This window comes from Vicugna pacos, chromosome 11, assembly GCF_048564905.1.
Source record: "Vicugna pacos chromosome 11, VicPac4, whole genome shotgun sequence".
Lineage (NCBI taxonomy): Eukaryota > Metazoa > Chordata > Mammalia > Artiodactyla > Camelidae > Vicugna > Vicugna pacos.
Window position 1 is genome coordinate 53,078,608 of NC_132997.1, and position 27,926 is coordinate 53,106,533.

The 27,926-nt window shown below is 34.9% G+C and overlaps 2 protein-coding genes and 1 long non-coding RNA gene across 10 annotated transcripts in view; 2 read left to right on the top strand and 1 right to left on the bottom strand.

Annotated features, from left to right (window-relative positions):
• Positions 1–8,327, top strand: part of DNA2 (DNA replication helicase/nuclease 2) — a 36,705-nt gene extending 28,378 nt beyond the window's left edge. Inside the window, exons 15-21 of the mRNA XM_072971407.1 lie at positions 1,701–1,894; positions 2,099–2,188; positions 2,274–2,478; positions 3,997–4,086; positions 4,852–5,034; positions 6,405–6,551; positions 7,181–8,327. Of these exons, the coding sequence (XP_072827508.1) occupies positions 1,701–1,894; positions 2,099–2,188; positions 2,274–2,478; positions 3,997–4,086; positions 4,852–5,034; positions 6,405–6,551; positions 7,181–7,246 (975 nt within the window). The 3' untranslated portion in view covers positions 7,247–8,327. The remainder of the gene's footprint in view (positions 1–1,700; positions 1,895–2,098; positions 2,189–2,273; positions 2,479–3,996; positions 4,087–4,851; positions 5,035–6,404; positions 6,552–7,180) is intronic.
• LOC140699324 (uncharacterized) overlaps positions 1–14,167 on the bottom strand; it is a 28,907-nt gene extending 14,740 nt beyond the window's left edge. The window contains exons 1-2 of one of the 2 annotated variants that reach the window (XR_012077392.1): positions 13,886–14,167; positions 12,379–12,497 (exon numbers count right to left, since the gene is read on the bottom strand). This is a non-coding gene — a long non-coding RNA (uncharacterized lncRNA). Of the gene's footprint in view, positions 1–8,905; positions 9,162–12,378; positions 12,498–13,885 lie in introns of those variants that run through there. The other variant, XR_012077393.1, reaches the window with a different exon arrangement.
• Positions 12,458–27,926, top strand: part of RUFY2 (RUN and FYVE domain containing 2) — a 38,681-nt gene continuing 23,212 nt past the window's right edge. Inside the window, exons 1-9 of one of the 7 annotated variants that reach the window (XM_072971411.1) lie at positions 13,533–13,663; positions 13,892–14,100; positions 15,579–15,752; positions 18,498–18,615; positions 21,222–21,323; positions 22,747–22,870; positions 23,067–23,128; positions 23,858–23,923; positions 26,870–26,939. In XM_072971411.1, the coding sequence (XP_072827512.1) occupies positions 13,899–14,100; positions 15,579–15,752; positions 18,498–18,615; positions 21,222–21,323; positions 22,747–22,870; positions 23,067–23,128; positions 23,858–23,923; positions 26,870–26,939 (918 nt within the window). In that variant the 5' untranslated portion in view covers positions 13,533–13,663; positions 13,892–13,898. Of the gene's footprint in view, positions 12,535–13,430; positions 13,745–13,891; positions 14,101–15,578; positions 15,753–18,497; positions 18,616–21,221; positions 21,324–22,746; positions 22,871–23,066; positions 23,129–23,857; positions 23,924–26,869; positions 26,940–27,926 lie in introns of those variants that run through there. The other 6 variants (XM_072971409.1, XM_072971408.1, XM_072971410.1 and 3 more) reach the window with 6 other exon arrangements.

Genomic DNA, 27,926 nt, shown 5'->3' on the forward strand with positions numbered 1-27,926 from the left:
TTGATTAAGTCCTGTATATAAAAGTTTTATATAAAAAACAAACAAACAAACAAAAACAAAGCGTAAATACAGGACAGAAATAGACTCATGGACAGAGAATACAGACTTGTGGTTACCGGGGGGGGGGGGCAGGGTAGAGGGTGGGAAAGGATAGACTGGGATTTCAAAATTGTAGAATAGATAAACAAGATTACACTGTATAGCACAGGGAAATATACACAAAATGTTATGATAAATCACAGAGAAAAAAATGTGACAATGAGTGTGTATATGTCCATGAATGACTGAAAAATTGTGCTGAACACTGGAATTTGACACAACATTGTAAAATGATTATAAATCAATAAAAAATGTTTAAAAAGTTTTATGTTTTTGCCTTCTGCTTTTGGTGTCAAGTCTAAGAACTCTATCTAGCTCTAGATGCTCGAAGTTTTTCTTTTCTTTTCCCAGGCAGTTTTATACTTTTATGTATTCCATGATTTTAAAATTTCAGTTATTGTAGTTTCAGTTTTAAAATTTCCATGTGGTTCTTTTTTTATCTTCATTTTCTTTGCCAAGACTTATTTTTTTGAGACTTTTTTTTTTCATTTGATTCAAGTGTGTTCATAATTGCTCATTGAAACATTTTTATTATGGCTGCTTTAAAATTTCTTGTCAAAATTCTAACATCACTGTCATCTATTGATTGCCTTATTTCCATTCAGTTTGAGATTTTTCTGGTCCTGTGTGTAACAAGTGATTTTTGATGAAACCTGAACATTTTTGTATTGTGTTACTTAAAACTTCCGTTTTCTCTGGCTACTCTGACAGTACTCTGTAGAGCAAGGGGGTGTGCCACCTCAGTACGGCCAGTTGGGAGCTGAAGTCCAGGTTTACTCTGGTCTCTTTAACGCACAAGGCAGGAGGGCTCCTCGTTACTGCTGGATGAGAGTGAAAGTCTAGGCTCCCCTGGTCCTTTGCTGGCATCGGTAGGGGTGAGGCCGTAGTTTTTTTCTGTGGTGTTTGGCTAGGGTCGAGTGGTCACTGCATATAAGTTTTCTGTCTACTAGGCCTTCCCATTCCTGTTCCTTTGGCTTTTGTTGGAGTCTTTTTTGGTGTGCACCCATTGGCATTTCTGGGTTTGTAGTTTTTAGCTCCAAATCTGGAATTTTTGAGGCAACAAGAAAACCCAAGGAACAAACTATTGTGCTGTTCCTTGCGTCCCAGGGTCCCTAGCTGCCCTACCTTTTCTCCACCTTTCAGAGTCTTTATATTTGCTTTATGTGTAATGTCCAGAGTTTTCAGTTGTGCTGTGTGGGAGGAGTAAGAGAAAGTACTTCATCTTCCCATAGGTGAAGTCTTGGTTGACATTAAAAAAAAAAATTCGTTAACTTACTTTCTCTTGACTGTTTCAGATTTCCATTTGGAAATATCCAAATTTGAGCATTGTTAGTGTCTGGAAAATTAACTTGATCTTTTTTTAAATTTGTAGTAAAAAATTAAATTTTTGCATGCTATAAATGTTTCAGAATTAAATAATATTGAGGGATTCCTGTTGTTGGGGATTAAAAAATTCAGTTTTGGTCTTTTGATTTCAAGAACGTGAAAAACAAGCTCTGTTCCTTGGATTTTTTTTTAACACTTTTTATAGATTTATAATCATTTTACAATGTTGTGTTCTTGGACATATTAAATGACTGATCTGTCTTCTTTATTTTTAGCTTATAGTTGCAACAACATGTATGGGAATAAACCACCCAATATTTTCTCGTAAAATGTTCGACTTTTGTATAGTGGATGAAGCCTCTCAAATTAGCCAACCAATCTGCCTAGGGCCACTTTTTTTTTCACGGAGATTTGTATTGGTGGGGGATCATCAGCAGCTTCCTCCCCTGGTGCTAAACCGTGAAGCAAGGTAAGCAGACAATGGGGTTTTAATTTTAAACTGGATTCTTTTTAGGTTTGTTTATTTAAATAAAGGTACTGAGGTTTGAATCCAGGACCTTGCATGTTCTAGGTAGCAACGCTACCATTGAGCTATACCCTCCCCTGTTAAACTGGATTCTTCTTAAGGGACAGTTTTAGTACACTGATAACCCTGAATTTGATTTGTTGACAGAGCTCTTGGCATGAGTGAAAGCTTATTCAAGAGACTGGAGCAGAATAAGAATGCTGTTGTACAGTTAACCGTGCAGTACAGGATGAACAGGTATTTGTAAATAGTGTCAGTTATGAGTGATTTTCTTATTTGTTTTCATCTACCAAAACTAAAATCATTTTTATAATTCCCTTAGTAAAATTATGTCCTTAAGTAATAAACTGACATATGAAGGAAAGCTGGAGTGTGGATCAGACAAAGTGGCCAATGCAATGATAAACCTACCTAACTTCAAAGATGTAAAGCTGGAACTGGAATTTTATGCTGATTATTCTGAAAATCCTTGGCTGATTGGAGTATTTGAACCAAACAATCCTGTTTGTTTTCTTAATACAGAGAAGGTAAAAACAAACAAACAAACATTTTCTTTAGTTTTTCTCCTTTTGCCCTGTTACTTAAATTCCTCAGTTTTCAGTAGCACATGCTTCATTAGAGCTTGTCAGTTAAAACTGGTATACTTGTACTTTATCACAAAGGAATCTTTTCTTTTTATAGACTTAATATCTTTGTGAGGAGGTTTATTTGGGTGATTGATAGATGTCAAAATTGACTTTTAAAGTAGGAAAGCTAGAAAGTGAATTCAAGTGTATAATTACATTTCCTAGAAAAGAAATCGGTAGTGATATTATCAAAGGTCTGAGTTTACAAATGGACATAAGATAGTGATAAATTGATGTCCTTTTAAAGACCTTTTTTAAAAAAAATAGACTTCATTTTCTTGAGCAGTTTTTTAGGTCCACAGCAAAGCTGAGCTAAAATACAGAAATTTCCCATCTATCTCCTGTCCCTACATATGCACATAAAGACCTCTTTACAAATTTGTCATTAAATAAAAAATCTGTACCTTGACTTTAAATGACTTGATTCTTATTTCTAGGAACAAAGAACAAAGTTTTGACCCTGTATTCCTACGGTTTGTCTTACATAGTGCTTCTCATTATTGATTTGGAAGTCTTTACAGAAGTTCAAATAAAAATATGGTGACCATTATATGTTATTCTATTATTCCAAAATAATTATATCTTTTGTTATTAGGATGGGGCAGCTGGTTGTTAAAAATAGGGCCTCACCATGTGTGTACCATGATGGAATCTTCATTCTCTTGGACATTGCCCTTAGTGTTTCAGGTTGAAGAATTAACAACATGTGGGCAGGCAGGCACTGGGAAATTTATTCATATAAGCTGTTCTCGCAAATGCCTGCTTTTTTAAACCACAACTCTAACTTACTAGCCATAATTTAACAATTATTAATCTCACCATGATCGTTCAAATTCTTTATTTTTGCTACTAATGTTTTCTCTTTCTTAGCATCAGAATTCCAAATAAGTTGTATTAAAAATTAATCAAGGTTACTTAAGGATGATACAGGACCAAAACAATCCTTGGGGAGTTTTACTAGATATGATAGAACCTGGGGAACTTTATTGCTCCATTACTTGTATAAAAGGCAACAAGAAAATAGAAAGGGCATAGATATTAGAGCTCAATCGAAGTGTGAATCCTAGTGTCATGATTTATTGTGACGTCTGGGCAAGTGACATATCTTTCTGGCCTTTGATGCCTATAAAATGGAAGATAACATAGTAAAGTATGTGAAGCCCAGTGTATGGTGGGTTTTCATAGAGATTTTAGTCTGAACTGTATATGGCATTTTTAAGATGGGTTGCCTCTGGGTGGCTTTCTGAAAATGACTAATATCATTCATTTTTGTTAATTCTTTTCCCTTCAACTTTAAGATGAAGATATTTTTCATCTGTCTTCACAGCTGGTAGTACTGTGTCTATGGCTAGCTATATACTGACAGTACTCTTGACTTTAAGATAGTTTTACAAGAAGAATGCGTATTTTTCTATTTAGGTTCCAGCACCAGAACAAGTTGAAAAGGGAGGTGTGAGTAATATAACAGAAGCCAAACTCATTGTTTTCCTGACCTCCGTTTTTATTAAGGTAACCTAGAGTTTAATTTTGAGGGCTAATTAATATTAAAGTGCAGAGCAATAAAACATTATAGTGCAAAGAACTCAGATCTAGTATTAACTTTTGTTTATTAAGATAAGAGAACTGAAGCCTGATTGTTTTTATTTTGAGAACATTTATCTAAGACATTTAATTTTTTTATACAGTAATGGCATTTTGAGTTTCCCTTTAGGATAACTTTTTGTAACATCAGATGATTCTTTTTGTTGTTGTTCTTTTGTGGGGAGAGGTAACTAAGTTTATTTATTTATTTATTTATTTATTTTTTCATATGGTGGAAGTACTGAGGATTGAACCCAGGACCTTGTGCATGCTAGACATGCACTCTACCACTGAGCTAAGCCCTCCCCACATCAGATAATTCTGACTGTGTCAGTATAGTGCTAGAGTAGGTATGATTGGGGACTGGAAACTTCAGTGTAATGGATAGCAGAAGGGAAATGTGTTTCTTTGTACTTTCTGGTGAGGCAGCACTGTTTTAGTGCCATATAAACCATTATACCTCCATGAACTAAAAATCAAGGGAGCAGTGTTTGAGGAAAGTATTCCATCTCAGGAAGTAAATGGGTACAGACTTTTAGTAAATGCACCAATTGCATTTACCCCTTGTGATAGGAATGTTTATTATAAACATTAACGAGGCACATTATGTAAACATTTAATTTAATAAATTTAGTAACACTTAAATAACAAAAATCAGGATTTTTTCATTTTTAAATTGTTTCTTCTGTTTAGGCTGGATGTAATCCCTCTGATATTGGTATCATTGCACCATACAGGCAGCAGTTAAAGGTCATCAATGATTTATTGGCTCATTCTTCTATTGGGATGGTTGAAGTTAATACAGTAGACAAATACCAAGGAAGAGACAAAAGTATCATTCTAGTATCTTTTGTTAGAAGTAATAAAGATGGAACTGTGAGTTAATTGTATTTTCTGCTTTCTATTATCTGATTTGTTTGGGACATTTTTTCTTTTTTAAATTGTAAAAAAACACATAAAATTTACCATCTTAACTATTTTTAAGTGAACAGTCCAATAGCGTTAAGTATATTCAGTGTGTGCAACAGATCTCTAGTACTTTTTCATTTTGCAAAATTGAAATTCTACACTCATGAATAACGAGTTCCTAATTCCCTCTCTCCAGCCCTTGGCTCCCACTATTCTGCTTTCTGTCTCTCTGATTTTGACACTCTAGGTACCTTATATAAGTGGAATCATAGAGTATTTGTCCCTTTGTAAGTGGCTTATTGTATTTATCATAATGTCCTCAAGGTTCATCTGTGTTGTAGCACATCAGAATTTCCTTCTTTTTAAAGGCTGAGTATTACTCCATTGCATGTATATACCACATCTTGTTTATCCTTTCATCCATCAGTGGACATTTGGATTGCTTCCACTTCTTGGTTATTGTGCTTCGAGCATTTTAAACATAATGGCTACCCTAGATATACTTTCAAATTTATAGATGATGCCAGATTTTGTTTTGTTTTGTTTTGTTTTTGCATTTTTACCTCTTCCTGACTCAGTTTTCTTGAGTATGTGATCCTTCATACGGTTTTAAAAATATCCCTATATATATATATAGTGGAAAGTCTCCCTTCTACCCCATTCCTCTTCTACTCAGTTCTTCCCTCACAGATAATCATGTTTGGTTTGTGGAGTGTTTTGGGTTTTTGTTTTTTTTTGTAACCTTCTAGAGTTTCTTTAAGAATATACATGCATATATGAATCAGTAGTCATATTGCCCTCCTTTCCCCACAAAACGTAATATATACACTATTCTGTACTTGGCTTTTTCAGCTTAATAGAATAGCTTGGTGATCCTTCTGTGTCGTTAGATAGAAAGAGATTTCATTCTGTCCTAACAGATGCAGTTTTCCATTGCATATATAGGTCATGGTTTAACCACTCCTCTGAGTCTTCTATTAATGAGTTTTTGTTACTGTTAAAACAATGCTACAATGAGTGGAGACAGCTTCAATTTTTTATTATATGTATTTAATATTTTGAAATGTTATTGTATATATTTTAAATTTTTTGATATATTTTTATTATATGTATTTAATAATTTTAAATTATGGCTAGGATATCATACTCAAGATAAAATACTTGAAGTTGGCAACTGTATGCAAGTTTTTCCAACTGGCTTGAATTTTAAATATGTTGATAAATCTTTATTGCAATACATGTTTTTGAAGTAGGAAAATAGTTCAAGACAAACTGTATTCTTTTCCAGAAAGAAATTCAAATATATAAGAAAACTCAAATAATTATATTTCTTTCAGCTTGGTGAACTACTGAAAGATTGGCGACGTCTTAATGTTGCTCTAACTAGAGCCAAACATAAGCTGATTCTCCTGGGATGTGTGCCCTCACTAAACTGGTATCCTCCTTTGAGGAAGCTTCTTCATCATCTAAACTCAGAAGAATTAATATCCTTTTTGTTTGTATATAGTCCCATTTGATTGTGCTATTGTGAATACTTCATTTATGTATTTGTATAAATTTAAGTTCAGTGTCCTGTGTTTTCCACAGGCATATTTCAAATGTCTGATTCTACAAAGGACACAGAAAACAATTCACAGGAAGTAATTTTAAGCAAAAAGTGAAATAATGAAGGTGATGGAGAAGGACAGTTTGTGAAGTGAGGAAAGAGAAAAAAGGGACTATTTGTGAAATGAGAAAGGGGAAATAGTGTGAATGTTTCCTAGAGCACATCTCGGAAAACTGGTTATCCCTTCTGGTTCCTCTCACCTTAATTTATAACCTTTTGTTTAAAATCCGGGACAAAGCATTATATTTAAAAATGGAGAATTATTTCTTGTCATATTGTAGATTATTTTAAAACAGATTATCTTTTAAAGAAATTATATGAAGGTTTTAGGCTAAAATATGTAAACTATATTGCTTAAGTACATTATTATCCATAGAATGCCACAAAAATCTTCATAATTTTTTAGCACTCCTGTAAACCCAATTACATAATATTAAATAATAATGTCATATATGTTTTTATGTAATTCCACATTGCGTTAAATATATTTTCCTTAATTTATTCTACATCTTTGATCTTCCATCAGGAGAACATGAAAGTCTTTGTTACATATTGGGTGATTTTCAAAGATAAAGCACTGTTTTCCTTGCTTTTTTCATACCAGCATGGTCTCCTCTATGGCCTATTATTTGTAATTTGGATATGCTATAAAATCAGTGCCTGGCTAGACTGTGAAGATAACTTTTATTTCAAGGGTATGAAATGATGTAAATGTATTCTGTCAGAGTTCCAATTTTTTTGTTTTATTTATTTATTTTTTGGTATAATCTTGTTAAACATAAAGTTCTACTACTGTACAAAATGTAACACAGTATTTATTTTTTTAGTACAAATATACTCCAAACTGAAAAGTCTAAATTTACAGGTATTATAAATGTGTTCTTGTATGACATAGAGTTTGATAAATTTCTGCCAGCTTTTAAAGATGGATTAACTTTTTGACCTGAGGTTTAAACTTTTAAGTCTAAGTTTTTAAGACTAATTTGATTTTGTAGGTTTTTATTATATTTTATTTATTTGAAAGATTGGGTAAAGAAAATTGATTTTTTTTTTAATCATTTAAGCACAATCTTCTGATGATTATTTTCTGTATTTTGAGGTCCCTGATCCAAAGGCCATTTCCTGAGTTTTTCACCTGACTTTTGCTTTCTGATATCAAATACATTTTCACTTTAAAGCTAGGCTTTAAATTATTACCTATAAACTTATTATTTCTAATCAATTTCTGATTCCCCTTACTCTCCCTGTTATTTTCAGTCTTCAGTATTCTAGAGTAGCTTTTGCTATAAAAAAATTTTTTTTTCTCTTTTGAGAATAAATTTTGTTTTCTGAATTGGTAACAAATTTTAAAAGGCATATATCCCTGTTTTCATCTATTCATGTTCATAAGCCCCTTTGTTTTGGGACATTACTCAATTTTCCCTTTTTGTATAAAGATATTTTGTAAAACAGAATTACCTCAGAGTGCTTGGTTATTTATATGGTGACCAGTTTTAACCTTAGTGTATCCATCTTTGGGGGAAGAAATATCATTTCTTTCTAAGTTGTTTTTTTTCAAATGAGTGTTATGTTAAAAACTGTTGCTTCTACCTCACACGTTTTTTAAAAAAATTATTACTTGAAGTTTTTATTAAATAATTTTCTTACTGTCAGATCTTACTGTGTCAGTTATTAATACTAAGTTCAGGGTTGTCCACCATTGTTTCCAGTAGTGATGAGTGAAATATTGATAATGCTCTAAAGCTGAAACCGAGGAGTGCTGACATTATAAAGAGATTTATGAAGGACACACAGGATGGAGATGACTAGATTAGACAGGAAAAACTGGAGTTTGCTAAGATAGGGCTTAAATATTGGTTAGATATCATGACGTTATGTAACAGGAAGTAACCTAAGATAATTTCAGTTCCTGGGAGTGAGGTGAATAAGAAAATTCTTTTGCTTTACAGGTTTGTATGGCCTGCAAAGTAAATCCCTATCGAAGAAGAACCTGAGTTCCATGTTTCCTGTCATTTGGGAATCTGTCTTGATTATGAGATTCTAGCTACTTAATTGAAAGAACTAAGATTTATCTTTTATGTCTAAGGTGCTGTGAGTTGGAAGCTTAGAATGAGCTGGAAGTTAAACTCAGACTGGGTCCTCAAATTGCTAATAGTGCAGTTTAAGTATGAAACTCATGCCAAGGACAAAGACAGCAGTGGCTACCAGTCACTTATATTACGGGACACTCACTTTGTGCAGGTCCAGATGAAAAGCACCATTAACCTAGACAAGGTCTTCCTTATAGTGTAAAGCCAGGGTGTGATGACAGTGTAGCCCCATTCCTGAATCAGTTCAGAGTTCCTGCCTCCTGACCTCTCTTGCTGCTTCCTCTGACTCCTTTCTTTTCCTCCTCATCTCTAACTCTCTAAAGACCGGTCTTTCTCAAAGCTCTGTTTGGTCTGGTCCTATGTTCTCTCCTTGGACAGTCGCTGGCTTCAACCATCACGTACTTAGCTGTTTACCAAATCTATATACCCCACCCTGTGTCTTCTAAATTCTAATTCTATCTGTGTTCTAGCTCATGCCTTCAGAGTCTTCTATGAGCACTTCAGACTCAGCACAAAGTGTAAATTTCCATCTTCATCTAAGGTCTTCCTCTGTGATCCCTATTTCTGTCAAGGACACCATCTACCTCACATTATCTGAGCTTAAAAGTCTTGGCATAATTTTCTTTCTTTAAATATTTTTTCCCTTCTAATTATAGAGCTTTACATGATTTTAGTGAGAATGTCAAACACTGCAGATTTTAGAAAATTAAATTTCTTTGTAATCTTATCCTTTAGTTATAACTACTAGTAGTTTGGTGTATGATGATCTAAATTGGTGTTTGAAAAACACAAATTACCACAGTCCACAATAAGACATACATTTTGCATCATGACCCGGCATGGACATGTATATGCACGTGCACCTGAAACAATACTTTAACAAAATATTTATCCTTTTCATATGTGATATACTCTAATATTTTGCGTTATTCCATTAAAAACAAATCTAGTTGCAACCTATTAAAATTGCTTTCATGTCCCACTAATAGGTTGGAACCCATGGTTTGTAATAGAGCTCATTCTCTAATATTTCTTTGTGTATTTGTTCTACTACACTATTTTTGCTGTTCCCGATACATGTGTTTTTTCCCATTTGTTGTACCCTTTTTATTTGTCTATTCCTCCATTAGCATTTATGCAACTTCATCCAGTCTGAAAGACTGATATACCACCTTCTCCAAAAAGCCTTTTCTGTTTCTTTTCCCTGCCAAAAGAATTATTTTCATCTTTATATGTAGCTTTATATTACTTACTGCTTTTTTTAGCAGCAGTAGTAATATGTAGCATGCTTTAAAATTTGCCAATAATTTTCATAGATATTCTATCAATTGAATTAAACTCTGCAGAGTACCTAGCATAGATATCCCATATTAGCATCTGACCCTGGGCAAGACATTGCTTGAACCCAGGTGTTCTGATTAGTAATTCAGCAATTTTCCCAGGTCCTACGTGTTTCCCATTCAATGTTGTATACATTTTCCAAGTGCTATACAAATGTTCAGGAGAATTACAATTATTAATGTAAGCAAACCACATCTCAGGCCAGCTATAACTGGAAACCTTATGCCATGATGTGACCAGCTGGTCTACCTGGATTCAGTGGACAGCTTTGCTCATTAAGAAGACTGATTGTAGCTAGTAGGGTAGGCCTATCCAATTTCACTCAAGTCACCACTGACTCTCAGGTGACTGGAACTCATAACCCTGGGAAGTATGAACCAAGATGGACCCAGAAGATGAAGTTCACTTTTCCTGATTCTAAGCTCTTGTATGGATATTGCTTTGGTTTATGAAGGATTTTTACAAAAAAAATTTTAAAGCTTTAACTAGCTTATTTTTAATGATGAACTTTAAAACATTACTATAAAACTTTTTAAACACAAAAGTAGCATAGTATAATGAACTCTAAATGCCCATCACCCATATTCAATAGTTAGATTTTGCTGTAACTGTTTTCAACATCCTTTATTTCTTTGCTGAGATGTTTTATAGCAAATTCTAGACATTTAATTTCACCCCTATATTTCAGTATGTGATAACTTATTAGTTTTTTAAAAATAATATTTTTAGTACATGATGTTATCTGTAAGTTTAAAAACCTAGATCCTTAGCTTTAGTAGATAAACACCTCAGAACAGATTAATATTCTATTTTAACCCTATGAAGTGTAATAGGGTTGAATTCTGTTAAATACAAGGGGGTTAGAGTATCCAGGAAATGTGCATTTTGGAGCTTTAGAGTATCTTTCTCAAAGGAAGAAATATTTTTTGCTTTAGACAAAGCTGGTCTGTTGCCAAATTAAATTTATTTCCTACTTGTTACCTATAAAGTCCCTGGGGGGAAGGCAATCCAGGAAATAAAGCTCTTTTGCTTTGTTCTCATGGTTTTATAAAATAAATAAATATATACTTAATGTTTTGCTTTTCTAGATACACTTAGAATACAAATCCCTCCTTTTTTTACTCATCATTTGGAGAAGACAAAAATAAATCAGTCATTTCAATGTTTTAACTGCAAAATAGTGGAAGGGATTAGACTTGTCATGAGTTTCAGACTTCTTGTGAAACTGTAAAAACCACAGATGTATTTTGAGATTATGAAAATAAGAGGCTACTTTTGTACTGGTTCAGATTCTGGCTCTGTCACGTATAGTTCTGTGACTTTCGGCAAGTTATTTAATCTTTCTGAGATTAGTTTCATCTGCAAAACAGAGATAAGTAATTCCTTCTTCATGGGGTGGTTTTTAAAATCAAATAAGGCTTTGGCCTAGGAAATGACCATACATGCTCACTGAGAGGGCACGAAAGATGGTGAAAGCATAATGGGATAGTTAGCTGTACACAGGGAAGGAATGAAATTTGACCCAATCAGGCCATCACCAAAATGAAATCTGGGTGCAGTAACAGGCTTAAATATGAAAGGGGAAAAAACTATGTAACTTTATTTTTTTTTTACCCTTGCAATGACATTTTTTTTTACATTTTTTAAATTGAGTTATAGTTTTTATTGTTGTGTCAATTTCCAGTGTACAGCACAATTTTTCAGTTATACATGAACATACATATAAAAACTATGTAACTCTTAAAAGAGAGCATCTTCATGAACTTGGAATAGGGAGGATTTCTTAAACAAGGCCCTAAAGCATAAATCATAAATTCACTACAAGAGAATTAAGAACTTCTTAAAATATTTAAGTGCAGTGAGAATTAAGAACTTATATTTATCAAAGGTCTCCATAAGGAGAGAAAAAAAAATAGCCAGAAAATATTGACAACACATAACTGACACTAAATTAGTATGTAGAATATTTAAGTAACTTCCAGAAGCCAATAAGAAAAAGCTAAGTTAACAGAAAAATAGGCATCATTTCTTTGCAAAACTCTAAATGTTAACTACGTGGTTAAAGTGCTCAATATGATCAGTAATGAGATATATACAAAATAAAGTCACCATACAATCACCTACCCACAAGATGAGGAGAAAATGAAGAAATCCCCACAATGCCAAGCATTCGAATGGACACACAAAAACTACACTGCTAATAGGCGTGAAAATTATTATTAGAAATCCTGAAAATAGTTTGGCATTATCTAGTAAATTTAAAGAAAGGCATACCTGATTTCCAGTAATCCTGTTCTTATTTATACACCCTAGAGACTCTCTTGCACGTTGGTACCAGGATGTATGGACAATCTGGAAACATCCCAACCTGGAAACATCCCAACCTGGAAACTCTTCATGGACATGGATGATGTTGAACAAAAGAAACAAGTAACAACGTTAATAATGTTATTCCACTTGTGAAAAATTTATATACAGGCAAAAAGAAACTACATTGTTTAGGGGCACACACTTACGTGGTAGTAACATGCTGAAATGCAAGGAAACGATTCTCATAAAAGTCAGAATCATTTATTTCTAGGGGGATTGTAGCTAAAAGGCCTTTCCCCGGGGAGGATGACTCTCCAGTCCTATGCTCTCTTGACCTGGTTGTGGTTACTCAGCTATTCACTTTTTGATTCTTTAAATTGTATATATGCTTTATACATTTTTATCCCTGCATGATTATCTCACAATAAAGAAAAATAAAAACTAAAAGAAGTAAAGAAGCATAATACAACTTTATACTGAAGAGATAAACATCGCTCCATTTCCACAAAATGTCAGTATTTTTAACTTGGTTCCCGTCTTAACAATTGCTGAACTAACTAGGTAACAGCTCACTTTTCCCAAACTGATAAACTTCATCTGATCATGAGGGGTTTTTTCTCCCTGAAATGTGAAAACGCTGGCTTTATCTCTGCATCTCTTTCCCTCGATTAGTTAGGCCGTCTCTTACTGCTTTTTATAAATTAATGGATTTACTGTTTTAAACGTCGTGCTTTGGACTAATAGCTTCAGTAGATTTTCGCCTACTGTTAATTGCTTCAGACTTTCTAAATTCTTTTTGTGAAGGGGAAACGGTCAGGTGTGTTTGATTAAACCCAGCCGGATCCTGTGGATAAAACGTTTGCACGTGGCTCGCATCCCCGTGGAAATGCAGCTTTAGCACTCGGCGAAGCCCTCAGGGCGAGAAAGCTATGGTCGGACTAGGGTCCGCCCTCCAGCTCCTCACACTCGAGGTCTCCTTCACGCTCCTTTTCCTCCTCCTTCCGGTCCGACAGGACGCAAAGTGGCTCAGCGAGGGCGGATTTCTCTGCCGCCGCTGCAGTCTCCGCGACCCCCCCGCCCGACTCGGGCGCCGCGGGACCGCCCGGCGTCCTCCCGCCGCCGGGAGCGCTGTGGGCCGCAGCCGGCCTGGTCGCAGACGCCGTGGCGGCCGTTGCGCGCCTGAAGGGAGCTGCTGGCGGGGCCCACGGAGTCCCCGCCCGAGACTGCGCCGCTGCCGCCGCCACCATGGGTAAGGAGAGCCCGCCGAAAGCGGACGCCGGGCCCTCGGTGCTGGGCTGAGGCCTCTGTCGGGCCAGGAGGACTGATGGCGGTGGGCATCCAGGCCTCGCGGTCGGAACTAGGACCCGAATACGGGCCTGGGGCTGGGCGGGGAGAGCCGGGGGGCTCGGGGGCGCTTGGGGTCGCCATGGCAACGCGCGGCTGCCCCTCATTCTCTCCCGCCTCCGCCCACCTTCAGGTGCCTAATGGCCGAGGGCTCGTGCTCCGACGGCTTCCAGGGAGCGAGGACAGGGCCGGCCGGGGTGTCTCTCCTGGATTCGGGGAACAGTCGGGGACGGGCGATGACTTTCCAGGTTTGGGGGTGGCGGAGGGAAGCGACTCAGGTTTTGGCCTGGGTGTCCGACGCGGAGGGCGGGAGAGAGGCAGCGAAGCAGCGCAGGACCTCGGGTGAGCCCTCCGCTTTGGTCCTGGGGGCGCCCCGATTGCTTTGGGCAGCCTTGCTGGCGGGAGTAGGGAGGCAGGGGAGGGGCCCTAGGCCCGGGCAAGATGCGGGAACTGGCCCTTGGCCGCATTTGGGGGCCGCAACCTGGCAGGACGCATCCGCGAGCCTGGCGGGGCGCGGCCGAAGCTGCCGGCGCCCAGCACCGACCTACCTCGGAGCAGCTGCAAAAGCGCTTTGTCTAGTTGTCGCATCGTACATTACGGATTGTGATGGGCACTGTTAACAAAAATGAGAATTGCCACAGATTATGAAACATGGAGTGGTTTTTTCGCCCCCCAAAAGCGAGGGAAGCATACCACAATGCATATTTGAAGAAATGGTACCTTGTGTGGAGATTGTCCACCAGCTAGCTTGGTCATAGCAGTTGTGGCTGCGTTTTAAATTGCTTAGGATTCAGTGTCAGGCTTCATGTCTACCTACCTGAGATCAGAACTGGAATACTAGATCATTGGGAACTCTGGACTTTTGTTTGGGGAAGGAAAAACGGACCCTTGGTTTACATGGACTAGTAAATTTGTCAGAGATTATGAAACATACTAAACGCTTAATTTTTTTTTTTTGCGCGTCATTTTGTCATCTGTATTTGCTGAACATATTTCTGCTAGTCACAACAGTGATGAGAGTATGGGGAAGTATCTGAATTTATAAGAAAACTGAGAATAAAATTTATGGGGAAGAAAAAATTTTTTTGTGAATTGAAAAGAACAATCAGTTTGTTTAAAAAATGCATTTATTAACTTGATGTTCAACTGGGTGAGCAGTGTGGAAGGGCAGGGAACTTTAACGTGAAACTGGACCTGTGTTTATTTCCTCTGGGAAAATAAAGGAGCCCTGCAATAGAGAACTACAATTGCAATGAAAATACAAGATCGGGAAGAGGGTTAAAATGAGTGGAAGAGTTGAATGGCTTCTATATGCCCCTGTTTTATTTACCTGCCACGTTTGTTATGGATGATACTGGAATCTTAGAACTTTAAATACCTTTTATTGCCAGTTTATTCTAAACATTTTTTTGCCTTTGAATTCATCCTTGACAGTTCCTGCTATCTACCTTTGCATGAGACCTTTAAACATGTTGTCTGTTACTCCACTATTCCTACAAACTTCTCTCCACAGAAAGCCATTTTAAAAAATTTATTCTCCTTGTAGAGGTATCTCAAAAGGAAGATAAATACCAGAGAACAGCCAGTTTGCAGGATACTGAGAATAATTCATAAACTTTGGCCAGAGTGGGCATGGTAGTGTTCTACGGTATGCATGAGAAAGACATAAAAAGAACTAGGGGTGTATGTTAGTTAGGAAGACTAACTTGTCCACCTATGAGAAACAAACCACTGTTATTTTTATAGAGAATGGAAAGGGTTGTGTATTTTTCAGTGTCAGGTCTTGCAAACAATGTTGGACTCCTTTCTTGTGCTTTCAGCTACAAAAGACCCAACAGCTGTAGAGAGAGCAAACTTGTTAAACATGGCTAAACTCAGTATCAAAGGACTCATTGAATCTGCTCTAAGCTTTGGCCGCACTTTGGATTCTGACTATCCCCCCTTGCAGCAGTTCTTCGTTGTTATGGAACATTGTCTGAAACACGGTCTTAAAGGTATCATGAGTTTTTTTTTAACTAAATTTAGAAATCACCCCCCCATCTTAAACATCCTTGAAAATGTGATTTTTTTGTGGCTACAATTACTGTTACTTTTTAAAGTATTGGGTGGATTGGTTTGGGGGAGAAGATACCCTACTGCTTTGTTTTCTAATTGGTGGTCCTCAGAAAATGCTTAGTTGCTGGTGTATTGTAAAAAGCATATTTGACATTTTTTCAACATACTCGGAACTGATTTCCATTTTCTAGGATAATTGTGGTTACTTAAAAAATTTTAAGCTTGGTGATTCTGATAATGAACTATTACTAGTTTGAGCGCCACTGAACAAGTACATTAAAATAGTTGATTACTGAAATGTAAACCTCCTTAATGTATGGGAGCATGTCTAGAAAAATTGTCTTCTGGATTGGGTTATTGTAGAAATGTGAGCGCTCCCTGAACATGATCATAATAGTGGATATTGTATTCTTCTCTACAGTTCTATTGAATTATTGTTATGTATAAAATGTTTATGTTATACTTAATTAATATACATTGCATAATAACTGTTCTTTTACTTACAGCAAATACTTATATAACAATTACTGGCGATTTTGGTCTCTAGTTCATATGATCAGCAGCTGTGTAGAGGGCTGTGTGAGTAAGCATTGTATAGTAAGGTGACTAATAAAAAGCAAAAGAAGCTTGGTTTTTTTGGTTGGTATACCAGAAGCCTGGGTAAGTTGAGAAGTTCTGACCATGGGACATGAAAGTGGGGGTAAATGTAAAAAGCAAAAGAGGAGATTTACCTAAACATGGTTTTAATAAAATGTACTTTAAACTGAGGAGCCTTGTTGGCATCAGAATTTGAGAAACCTTATGTGATGTTATTAACTTTTTTTTTCATTAAAATGTATTTGTTTATTTAATTGAGGCAGTTGACATATAACATTATTAGTTTCAGGGGTCCAACACAGTGATTTCATATTTTTATATATAGTGAAATGATAACTACAATAAATCTAGTTAACATTCACTACTACATGTAAGTTTTTTGTGTGTGTGTTGAGAAATTTTAAGATTTACTCTTAGCAGCTTTCAAATATATAGTACAGTATTAATAACTATAGTCATCATGTACATTACATCTCCAGGACTTATGTATTTTATATCTGGAAGTTTGTACCTTTTGACCACCTTTATCCATTTCATCCATTCCCACCGTCCAACCCTGGAAACCACCGATCTGTTCTCTGTATCTATGAGTTTGTTTGTTTGTTTGTTTTTGGTTTATTTTTAGATTCTGATTTTTCTTTAATTAAGGACTTAAAATAAAATTTTAAAAATATATAAGTAACAGTGAAGTATACTCTTTTTGAATATTAATCAAACAACATAGACACACATAGAGCAAAAACAGTTTCCCTTCATTCTCTTCCATTTATTTCCCTAAAGGAAATTGTCATTCTTCTCTTCTGTTTTTTTTCTCTGTGTTTTTTTAAAAATTGATGTGTAATTCATTTTTTCACTCTTTTACTCTAAACAGAGTCATGCTGTATTATTCTGTGACTTTCTTTTCCCCCTCCTTAAAAAAAAAAAGGGTATTGTTTGGTGATCTTACCATTTACATAGAGGTCTTTATCACATTTTAATGGCTGTATAATATTTCACACATATATGTATACTGTGACTTATTTAACTACTCTCCTCTTAATTTGCACTTAGGTTGTTTTCAGTTTTTATTATTAAAACTGTGTTGGAAGAACATCTTTGGGTATATATGTTTGTACACATGTGCTAGGATTTCTTTAGGATTCCTAGGCGTAGAATTACTGGGTCAAAGGATATAGGCAACTGATGTCTATTAAGGCTTCACTGATAAACAACAGTAAATGTGTTTGTTTTCCCCCCATTTTTGCCTACTCTTGATATTATCAGTCTCTAAATACTCCTTTTAATACATTAGGAAGTCAACAATCTCATCTCAGGCCTTGAGTTTTAATTTGCTTTTTGAAAAACTTCCTTTTTGTTAAAAAAGTTAATAACTTATATTGTTATTTTCTTCCAGTCTCCTGAAATGTGCTTTGTCAAATGATGACCAAAATAGTTACATTTTAAAATCTTCTCTGATTTTCCTTTACTTCACAGAATATCATGAGCCATATCCTAACAGTCGTATGCTTATCTCGATGAATCATTATAAAGCTACTTTGTGCTGATTGGGTTTTCTCCCCCAAGAAAAAATTGCCTGTCTTGGTGGTGGTTCTTGGGTGGTGCATATGATAGACACACTGGGTCTACAGGAAATCTAGTCAGTATGAAGAAAAGCATGTAGTTGTTCATTGGTTTTATATTACCCAAATCTCAAAATCAAATAAAAGGAAAAGTAAAGTCATAATTTTTTGTATATAAAAGTAAAATAACGATTCATCCTTGGTTTATTAAATAAACATAAAGATCAACCTGCTGGGGCCACCAGTCTTATTTTGGTACTGGTAAAGAATAAGCCTAGTGTTTTTTACTTTAATTACCTACCTGCATATTTCTGATAAGGAAGAATGGGCAAGATGCATATTTCTGATAAGGAAAGTATCAGGATCCTGATGAACAGGCTCCTGATCAACAGGGCTGTGTAGTGGTAAGAGAGGAAAGGTCTCTGAATAATTGTATATTAAGTTAAAAATGTTGAAAGGAAATATTTAACAGGGAGTTACTACAATTTTATATGTTGAAGTTGTATGCATTATATTTTCTTTTTTCAGTAAGAAAATCATTTTTGAGTTACAACAAAACGATCTGGGGCCCTTTGGAACTGGTAGAGAAGCTGTACCCAGAAGCAGAGGAAATAGGAGCTAGTGTCCGGGATTTACCTGGTCTTAAGTAAGTAATCTTATTACTTGTTCATCCCAGCCACAGAAGTATATTTGCTCTTCCCTAAAATTACCTCACACTCCAGTTGATAATCTTCTCTCAGCCTTAGGTAGCTTTCTGCTATATTCTCTCCTAATAAAATTCTGTTCATTCTTTACAGCCCAGCTCCACTGTCATTTCCTTTATGAAGTTTTTCTTAGCCCCTTCAGTGAGAATTAAGTGCTCTTTCTTTTATACTCTTATCACTATATTCACTCCTTTATTATGTCACTTACTTAAATCCTGCGTTGTAGTGCAGAAGATTGACAAGTCCTTTTAAGACAGACTATATCAGTTATGCATTTATGTTTTCTGAGTGTTAAGCAAGTTTGCATTAGTAGGTAGTCAGTAGATATTTGAAGGCTGATGTAAGCTAAATCCAGGGCAAAGCTCAGGAGATTTGAGTTTTCTCCATAAACCATTTATATTCCAAAGGGTTTGTGCAAATTACTTTTCTTCCTCTGAAAATTGGGGCCTATTGTGTCACTTGCCTATTTCACTAGATAAATGTACAGTCAGCCCTCAATATCCATTGGGTTCTGCATCTGCAGATTCAACGTACTTTGGATCAAAAATACTCAGAAAAAAAAATTCAGAAAGTTCCAAAAAGCGAAACTTGAATTTGCCACACCCTGGCAGCTATTTACATAGCATTGACATCGTATTAGGTATTACACATTATCTAGAGATGACTTAAAGTAAATGGAAGAATGTGCTTAAGTTATATGCAAATACTGTGCCATTTTATAGAAGGAACTTGAGTATCCACAGATTTTGGTATCTGGGGGGGGTGCTGGAACCAGTCTCCAGAGATAGTGAGGAACAACTGTATATGAAAAGTCCTAAAGGCTGAATATTCCAGCTAATGAGACAGGAGTATTGAAATTTTTGCAGGTTTTTTTTGTTGATAAGGCTAAGTTCTTATGTTCTTCAGGCTATAGTTAAGATGTAAGAGTTTCCTTTAGTTTATCTTAATTCTTGTGTCCGAGATAGCTTTTTTACACTTAGCATTTTCTGTCAGATTATCAGTTTGCTTTCTCTTAGCTTTACAATTTAGTGTCTTATATATTGTGGGGAATATGGTAGTATTTTCTGTTATTCAACATCCAAATGTTTGCAAGTTGTACTTAATCAAGTGATAAAAGTAAATGGCTACTATTTATTGAGCACTATATCAGGGTAAGAAGATAATTGTTTTACATGTATTATCTCAATTAGTGCTTAAAACAATCTTAGGGTAGAGATTATTATTATAACAATTGTATAGATGTGAAAAATAAAGGTCAAAGAAGTTACAGTTTATAGGTGGTAGAGTCAGAATTCAAACTCAGTTTTTAGAGTTAAATAGCAAGTCATACACGCTCATATTGTTTTAAAAAAGCCAAATTCTACAAAAGTAAAAATATGCTTTCTGAAGAATGGTATTCAGTAAAATGCTAAGCCATAAGAAACTCCTTAGCTGTTAGAAATAAAGATTAAGTTTCCTTTCACATTTCGTGCCAAAACATTCTCTGCATAAGAAAACATAAAGGTTTACATGATACATTTCTCTTTAAAAAATTCTAATTCTGTAAAACTTGCTTTTATTTTTACTAAATGATAAGAACTTGATTAAGAGAGGTATGAAATTAAATTTTTTTAGTAAGAGAACAGATCCACACTTTTATTTATTTACTTTTCAATAGTACTTCACTTCTCAAGTTTAAATCCTTGAGGAGTACAGCATCACATGGGTTCTGTGTCCAGTGGCTTTCGCAAGAAGGTTGCCTCAGAATTTGGCACAAACCTTGCCACAGTTACCATGAGCACAGGTTACCTTTTCCCAGATATTTTGATTTTGTTCAGTTTGCCTCCAGAAGTTACTATGTTGTTCTTTGCTTCTTGCACATCACATCTCTTGCCTTGATAGAATTCATTTTCATCTTGAGCACAAACACCTTCAATTTTGAGAACTGTGTGCTCTCTCTAGTGCAGGAGACCCTGCTTGTAGCCAGCAAAAATGGCCTTGGGCCACAATCTTTCAGGTATATTTGTTGTCTTAGAAGTTCTGTTCCCAGCAGACTTCCACATGAAAGAGATTTAATTTTTTTTAAGGACAACTGGTTAAAAGAAACATTTCAAAAATAGCAGATAGCTTCGTGATTCTCTATAATTACCAGCTTGATACCTTCTTAGCTTTGTTATGATTTTTAAAATTCAGGTATAATGTCAGTTATTTTTTGAAGGCATCATACTGCCTTATTGGTGCATTTTGCGAACTCACTTTGAGAGGACTAAACCCCTTCTAAAAAAATATTTCTTATAGAAATATTCTCACTATTTAGAGAGTCATTTCTTCCAAGGCATAAAATGGTACCTAGGTGACCTACAGGTGCAGATTTTTCTTAAGAGACTTAAATAGTTCCCAGGGATTGGTTTGTATGCTCAAAGAGCTGACTTAAAGCTATAGAAACAAAGACAAAACCATGATAAATTGCCTTTTTCCTTTATTAATGTGTACCTCAGTAGAGGTAGAAGATGTAGTCTGTAATCTTTGGACTGGGGTTGTTTTCTGAACATTTGGTTTTGCTTTTTAGGACCCCCCTGGGTCGTGCAAGAGCATGGCTTCGATTAGCCCTCATGCAAAAAAAAATGGCTGATTACCTGCGTTGCTTAATTATTCAAAGGGATCTCTTGAGGTTAGTACTATTAAATCATGTTTATTTTCATTTTTTATTTCTTCTGTATCCTGTCTTTGGAAAAGGATTGAAGATGTAGTACAAAATGATACATAAAATACATTGTGATGGCATAAAATAAAAGGAGCAGCAAAATGAGAGAGAAAATCACGGTGGAGACATGACAGGAATCAGGAATTAACCTAAAAAATGAATACCGTAAGCTTTTTATAGGCCAATAAGGTGGAAATTGTATATATCAAAGTTTTAGTTTTTTTCCTAAATTACAGTTAAGGCTATGAATAAAAATTTGTACTGAAATTTTGGGCTTTAATTCAGGAGGTTTCTTTTTAGATCTTGAATGTCCAAACTATTGCTTTGACTGTATTGTGGGCATTTTTAAACTGTCAGTTTAAATTGAAGTCCAAATGTTTAAAGACAGACTTTCAGAGCAAAGTGGTCAGTTCTCAAGGGGTGTGGGCCCATGGCAAACCCCTCTGTTCTCTGTTATTCTTTTAGAGATCCTCTGTGATGTTCTGGAGAGTCTGGTCATTTTTGGTCTTACTTGTGACTTCAGTTGTACATCCATTTTCCCATTTGTTAAATGACAGTGACCATACTTTCAGCACCTTCAATTTCTCAACAATATTCTGAAGATTAATTAAAGTGATTAAATAATACACATGGGACTTCTTGAAGAAGGCATGAGATGGTGATAACTAGTTTTCTGAATATTACTTGTCAAGTCTTAGTTTTTAGGCTGTCCTATTTTCCTATTTCTTTTACAAGTCTCTTGTTTGAACATTTTTTTAGAATCTAGATTTCCATAAGTATCTTTAATGATTATCTGTTTAGAGCAATATGTATACCAAATGCATTGGCTTGAACACAGGCTTTGAAATGTTTCATATATTCATTTCCCCATTTTAGTCTTTATCCCTAGGGTTTTAATAAATCCTAGGATGAAGATTCAACTCTAATAAAAAATACTGTTATCAGATCAACAACAGTCTATGTCTTTTGAGAGTTACAAATGTTCCTGGCCTCAGTGATGACATTTCTTTTTTGATTTTTCTTTGCTTCTTTTCTTTCTCTTAAAAATTCCTTTTCCTCTTCTATCTCTTTCAGTCCCTTTCTTCTACATTTTCTGTATAGACATTTAAATTTTTAAAAATTTAAGGTATTTATGTATACAAAGGCTAATTTTATTTATATTGGTTCCATGCTTGCAATGAGGTATTAAGATTTAAAATTTAGTTTTTAAAATAAATTTGTACAGGAGAGGGTGTAGTTCAGTGGTAGAGCACGTGCTTAGCATGTACAAGGTCCTAGGTTCAATCCCTAGTACCTCCATTAAATAAACAAAGAAACCTAGTTACCTGCCTCCCCCAAATAAATAAAATAGATTTGTGATTTAAGATTTTTATTATTTTAATTTTCACAGTGAATTCTATGAGTATCACGCACTGATGATGGAAGAAGAAGGAGCTGTAATTGTTGGGCTGCTGGTTGGCCTGAATGTCATAGATGCTAATCTGTGTGTAAAGGGAGAGGATTTAGACTCACAAGTAAGTGAAAGTGACTAGTACAAAATGCAGAGTGGTGTTTTCAGTTTGTACTGTTCTTCTTTGATCCAGGTATTACTCTAAGTTGTAAATGGTGCTGTTAAATAGTAAAGAAAAATAAAGAATGAAAGTCAGTTGCATGTTAAAGATACTTCTAATATTTCTCCCCTTTAAATACAAATAACTTTATTTACTTTAGGTTGGGGTGATTGATTTTTCCATGTATTTAAAGAATGAAGAAGATATTGGAAATAAAGAAAGGTATGATTTTCGTAAGTTATTTCACATGTATTTTATTATGAAGCTCTTTACAAATCAGTGTGAGGTCCATCTGTTTACAGTATGGATTTTGTGTGTGTGTGTGTAGTTCCTGCTTTGTTTTGTTTTCACTTCCATTTACAAGCTTTCTAAAGCAAAAATCACTTAGAAGATGGAGGCTTTAGTCTGAAATAAAATTTTTGGTCGTATCATTAGTTCCAGAGACCCTTTTTGATAGTCATCTGTGTTTGTGTCATAAAAAGGGATGAAAGCTTATTACTCATAAATTTACCAATGCTGATTTATTTCAAGAAATAGTTGTGTTTAAATTTAAATATGTTTATTCTAACTACTAAAGAGAAAAGTAATTATGTAATGTGATAGAGATGCTAATTATCACCACAAACGGCAGTCATTTCACAATATATAAATGTATTAGATTAACCTGTTGTACACCTTAAATTTGAACAATGTTATGTCAAATATATTTCTTTAAAAAGAAATCTGATGCAAAAAATTTTTTTAAATTAATGGTATTGTTTAGTATTAGCAAGTAATTTAATAAAAGGTTATAGTTATTTAAAGTGCACAGCTTATTACTACATGATTATAAAGATTCTTGAATTTTATTTTAAAGGCAAGATAATGTTGCTTTACCATTATGTTTTACAACGATTTTAGATAATTTAGACCTTTTCAACTAGCACAAAGCTACTTTTTTTCCTCCTCTAGGAATGTTCAAATTGCTGCCATATTAGACCAGAAGAATTATGTTGAAGAATTAAATAGACAACTGAAGTAAGTATTATGGACATGTGGATACTTAGTACATATTTGTATCTTAGGTTTTTTCCCCCTGTTCAGGTCATCTTTTTGTTTGTTTGTTTGTGGGGGAGGTAATTAAGTCTATTTTATTTATTTTTTAATGGAGGCACTGGGGATTGAATCTAGAACTTTGTGCCTGTTAAGCATGCACTCTACCACTGAGCTATACGCTCCTCCTTCACTGAGCTATAGCCTCCCCACCTTTAAGGTCATCTTAACCCTATTCCTTTTTTCTAAGCATCTTTGAGAGGAGTTAGGGGACAGAGAGTGAATGGAAGTTCAGAATAAAGAGAATTATTGGAGATAATTCATTTTCGGCAGGAAATGAGAGTCAGATTTTTAAATAGAATCTTCAGAGAATTTAAAAATAGAATTTCAGACTTATCCCTCTACCCTTGAGAAAAAAAAGGCTAGATAAGGTGCAAGTTTATATCATTTTGATGGTTCAAAAGTTCATTTTTCCTACTTTAAAGGGCTTCATGTGTAAGTGTGGCTGTCATCTTGCATGGTGGAAGTTTTCTCCCCTCAGTGTCACCTGGTCACTGAAGCTGTTAGTGAATACTCTATCTGGGAAGAATTTCTGAGATCTGTATGTAAAATAGTATAGTACAGTTCTGTCTAATAGAAATATAATGTGAGTCACACAGGTAACTTAAAATTTCTGGTAATCACATTAAAAGGTAAAAAAGAAACATGAAATTAATTAAAAATATATTTTATATAAGCCAATGTTACTATTTCAACATGTAATCAATATAAAAATTATTAACGAGTTACTTTATGTGTATTTTTTTTTGGTACTGTATTCAGAATCCAATGTGTATTTTACACTTACAGCACATTTCACTTCAGAGTAGCCACGTGTGGCTTATGACTGCCACACTAGATAGCACAGGTATAATGAGTAATATTTGCTACATAGTTAGAAATGGACTGCTCTCATTAATTAAAATGACTAATTAGCAAAAATGGCTATCTCTGGGTGATAAAATTATGAATAATTTTTATTTTCTTTATGCTTTTCTGTATTTTCTGATTTTCACTCAATGAACATGCATTATGATCAGAAAATAACAAACATTTTCCCATTTTAGAAGAAGAAACTAGTAAGTTGTGACTCTTGCTTTCTCTCTGAAGTCAGAGAGAAAATAAAGATCTGGCATTAGTGTCTTTTTTATTATGGAGTTTTAATAATTGGTATTATAGGAAATACATGTGGATTTCATAGTTTGTATTTCTGTAATTGTATTTCTCAGTGCAACCTGGTATTCACTTTTTGGTAACAGGTGATATATTCATCACATGGTTCAAACTTCAAAAGGAGCATAAAATGAAAAATCTTTCTCTTCCTTGATCTCCAACCATCTGATTTTCCTCTTTGGATGAAATTAATATACTAGGTTCTTATGTATGTCTCCAGATATACTTATGCAAATAAATAAGAATATGTATATATATTCTTATATTTCTCACCTCCCCCTACCCCCACTTTTTTTACACATAAGGTAGCGTACGTTTTACACTGTCCTGTGCTTTACTGTTTTTACTCAACAGTTTATCTTAAAGTTTATTCCATTTAGTCCATTCCAAGAGAGATTTCTTATTCTCTTTTAAATTATGTGTATTCAGTTATAGCAATACAGATACCTTACTTTTGTATATTTTATATATTTAAATTTTTTCATTGTCTAAGTAGAAAGTAGTTCTTGTACATTTAGAATATTTCAAAAGTATAGAAAACAGGAAAAAATAGAACTCTCTTATCCTTCACTTGAAGAAAACCACTATTGAGGGTTTATTGTTTTTAGAAGTGCTTTTTGATATTATTTTGATTCTCACATAAGGGTAGTGCAGATATTATCATTGGATTTTATAGATAAGAAAACTGAAGCTCAGAAAGGTTTTACAACTTTCAAGGTGACACAATTAGAAAGTAGAAAAGTAGGGACCATAAGCTTGGTTGTCCATCTCCTAGTCCTGTACTTATTACCTGTCGCCATCAGGATCCCCTGGTACTGTTTATGAAAAACTCAAGACATTTACCTAAGAATGATTATGAATGATTATATTTTAAAATGATTTAATATGGATGGAAAAACATTTTTCTTGTTTTACCAGTGAAACTAAAATGCCAGTACTTGTTTCTGAGGCTGCATAAAATTTGTTGTCTCTCTTACAGATTTTACTGTAGTGTATATAGCATATTACTTTTTTTAGAGAAAGTTTGCGATGGTAGAATCAAGTAGACCTTGAAAAACAGACTCAGTAAAATGTACAATAATATTCATTCTTGATTGATTTAAACAAGAATCTGAATAACAAGTGTGTTCATGTAGTGTAACCTGACTTTTGACTTTATGCTTGAAAGATGGGCAGTTGCCTAGCTGCAGGCTGACAGGATACTTGATATTTTGACAGGCATCTGATACTCACATTTCTCAAACCATGGGTGACTTTAGAGGTCCTTAATTTATTATGAAAGTGGAGTAGGGAAACAAAATGGACCTGCATTGAAGACCACTGTTTATAAGCTTCATTAAGCCACTTAATTATTAAGTGGACATTTAAAGTTCATTCTTTAAAAAATTTTAATTTAGTTTTAACAATATTTAGTAATCTTTATGTGGAATTTTCATTCCTAAACGTGTAAATTAAATATAAGGAGGACCCTAAGAAGACAGCAAAGTAAAATGAGCAGCATCAAGTGGAATTTTAATAGAAACTTTGATCCTTTTGCTCCCGTCTTTATTGCTGTCCTAGCCAAATCAAGTTCTCCAACTCAATGAAATTTCCCCCATTCAAAAATTCAGACAGGGCAGCTGGTGCATTTCAGTTAATGTAATGAGTCCAGAATAACATACTTTTTTCTTGCCTTTGTGAGTTTGTGGTTTTGAATGAATTTTTCTTTATTAATTTCAGCAGCACAGTCAGCAGTCTCCATTCAAGAGTTGACTCATTAGAAAAGTCAAATACTAAGCTGATTGAAGAGGTATGGTCACCCAGCCATGATAATTGTCTTTCACGGACCTACTATTTGTGATCCTTTTTCATTTTAATTATGAATGCATTAAACATACACACATACATGCACATTTTCATCATTATTGTGGAATATTTGTAATATAGTTGTAATTGATCATAAGTTCTAAAGAAACCACATATTCTCAGATGAATCTATAAATTATTTGAGATACTCAACTTCTAGAAATGAGCCCCGAAGATGAAACTCATACAGACTCTTCTATAAAAAAACTGATTCTCATTTTTTAATCTGAATGACCTGTGCTTAAATAATGGAATCACCTATAGATAGAAATTCCCATTAAAACGATACTGTCCCCCTTGGTCCACTATTCAGATTACTTAATCCTTACAGGCATTACTACATGATCATGTCCATCCTTTCTCCACCCTCCATGTGTAAAACTTAGCTCATGTGCTCTGGTTTCCTGCGTTGTCAAAGTAGCTATCTGGTGGTCCCAGAACCTGAAATTTTTCTTAGCTCTTTTTAATACTGTTTGTAAAGTTGCTTTTGAAGTAATTTTTCTAAAAAAAAAATCTATCAAACCACAGAATTATTTTTTCCATTTTTGGAATTATTTAGGCTAGAGGAAGAAATCTGTTACTAGTGCCATGAACCCTATTTTCCATATTAATTAAAATTCACATTTCTTTTAGAACTGGCCTGATTTTTCCAAACCAGGGAGCACATGATTGTTTGCATGACTGCGTCTTCATTTTGATAGTTAAGACCATTTGATAGTTTGATAGATTGGGACCATTAGAGCTGCTCACTAGTTTGTGCTTTATCTTAGCCTGTGAAGTTCCCTGTGCACTGTGAAGTTCAAATTACATTCCTGATCAGGAAGTGTTCAGAAATTCATTTGCAAGCCATCATTGGAGAGTGGGTGCTGCTTTACTTTCCTATGATCCCTTTTTACATTCTGGGCCTCAGAGCCAAGTCACTTAGTAATTC